We start from the raw sequence: 605 nt of genomic DNA on the forward strand, positions 1-605 counted from the left end.
GACATTAAGATACGGCTACCGTACCCGTAGCCACTGCCAAAAAATAACGGGTGTAATAAGCACGGCAACTAAGGAAGGCAACAGAGACAATTGCCACTGTTACCATGGTGAAATTCCCGCTCAGTCGTAGATATTGTCTATTATGGTTGGGCACACCCATACTTGTGGGCATCGTCCAATGTTCAGGGGCACAAGGGCAAAAAAAGGCGACTACGGCACTTAGCGTCAGTGCCACATGGGATTGGCCCTTGAGGCCCTGGAGGTGCCCTTGGGGCCCTGGAGGTGACCCTGGGACCGTGAAGGTGCCCTTGGGGCCCTGAAGGTGCCCCTCCAGCGCCCCTGGAGCCGTGAAGGTGCCCTTGGGGCCACGGAGGTGCCCTTGGGCCATGGAGGTGCCCCTGGGGCCCCCTTCTCCCCGCCGCGTGCGCGCGCCCTCTCACTCACCCGCCGTTCTCTGCTCTCTGTGTTTCAGGAACCTGAAGAGACTCATACATGTGATGATGATTAGGCAGCCTAGCTCGTGGCTCAGCGATGTGCAGAGGTGTCTATCATTCCACTTCTCTTCTCCTCTCTCTCTTAGTCTTACTCTCTCTCTGTCTTTCTCT

General features: G+C 56.9%; 1 protein-coding gene across 1 annotated transcript in view; it reads left to right on the forward strand.

Annotated features, from left to right (window-relative positions):
• Positions 1-541, forward strand: part of LOC106816735 (mitochondrial Rho GTPase 1-like) — a gene marked incomplete at its 3' end in the record, with an annotated part of 24,048 nt that extends 23,507 nt beyond the window's left edge. Inside the window, exon 13 of the mRNA XM_014821352.1 lies at positions 473-541. Within this exon, the coding sequence (XP_014676838.1) occupies positions 473-541 (69 nt within the window). The remainder of the gene's footprint in view (positions 1-472) is intronic.
• Positions 542-605: the final 64 nt, after the last annotated feature.

Source organism: Priapulus caudatus, unplaced genomic scaffold (genome assembly GCF_000485595.1).
Source record: "Priapulus caudatus unplaced genomic scaffold, Priapulus_caudatus-5.0.1 Scaffold1470, whole genome shotgun sequence".
NCBI classification, from domain to species: domain Eukaryota; kingdom Metazoa; phylum Priapulida; class Priapulimorpha; order Priapulimorphida; family Priapulidae; genus Priapulus; species Priapulus caudatus.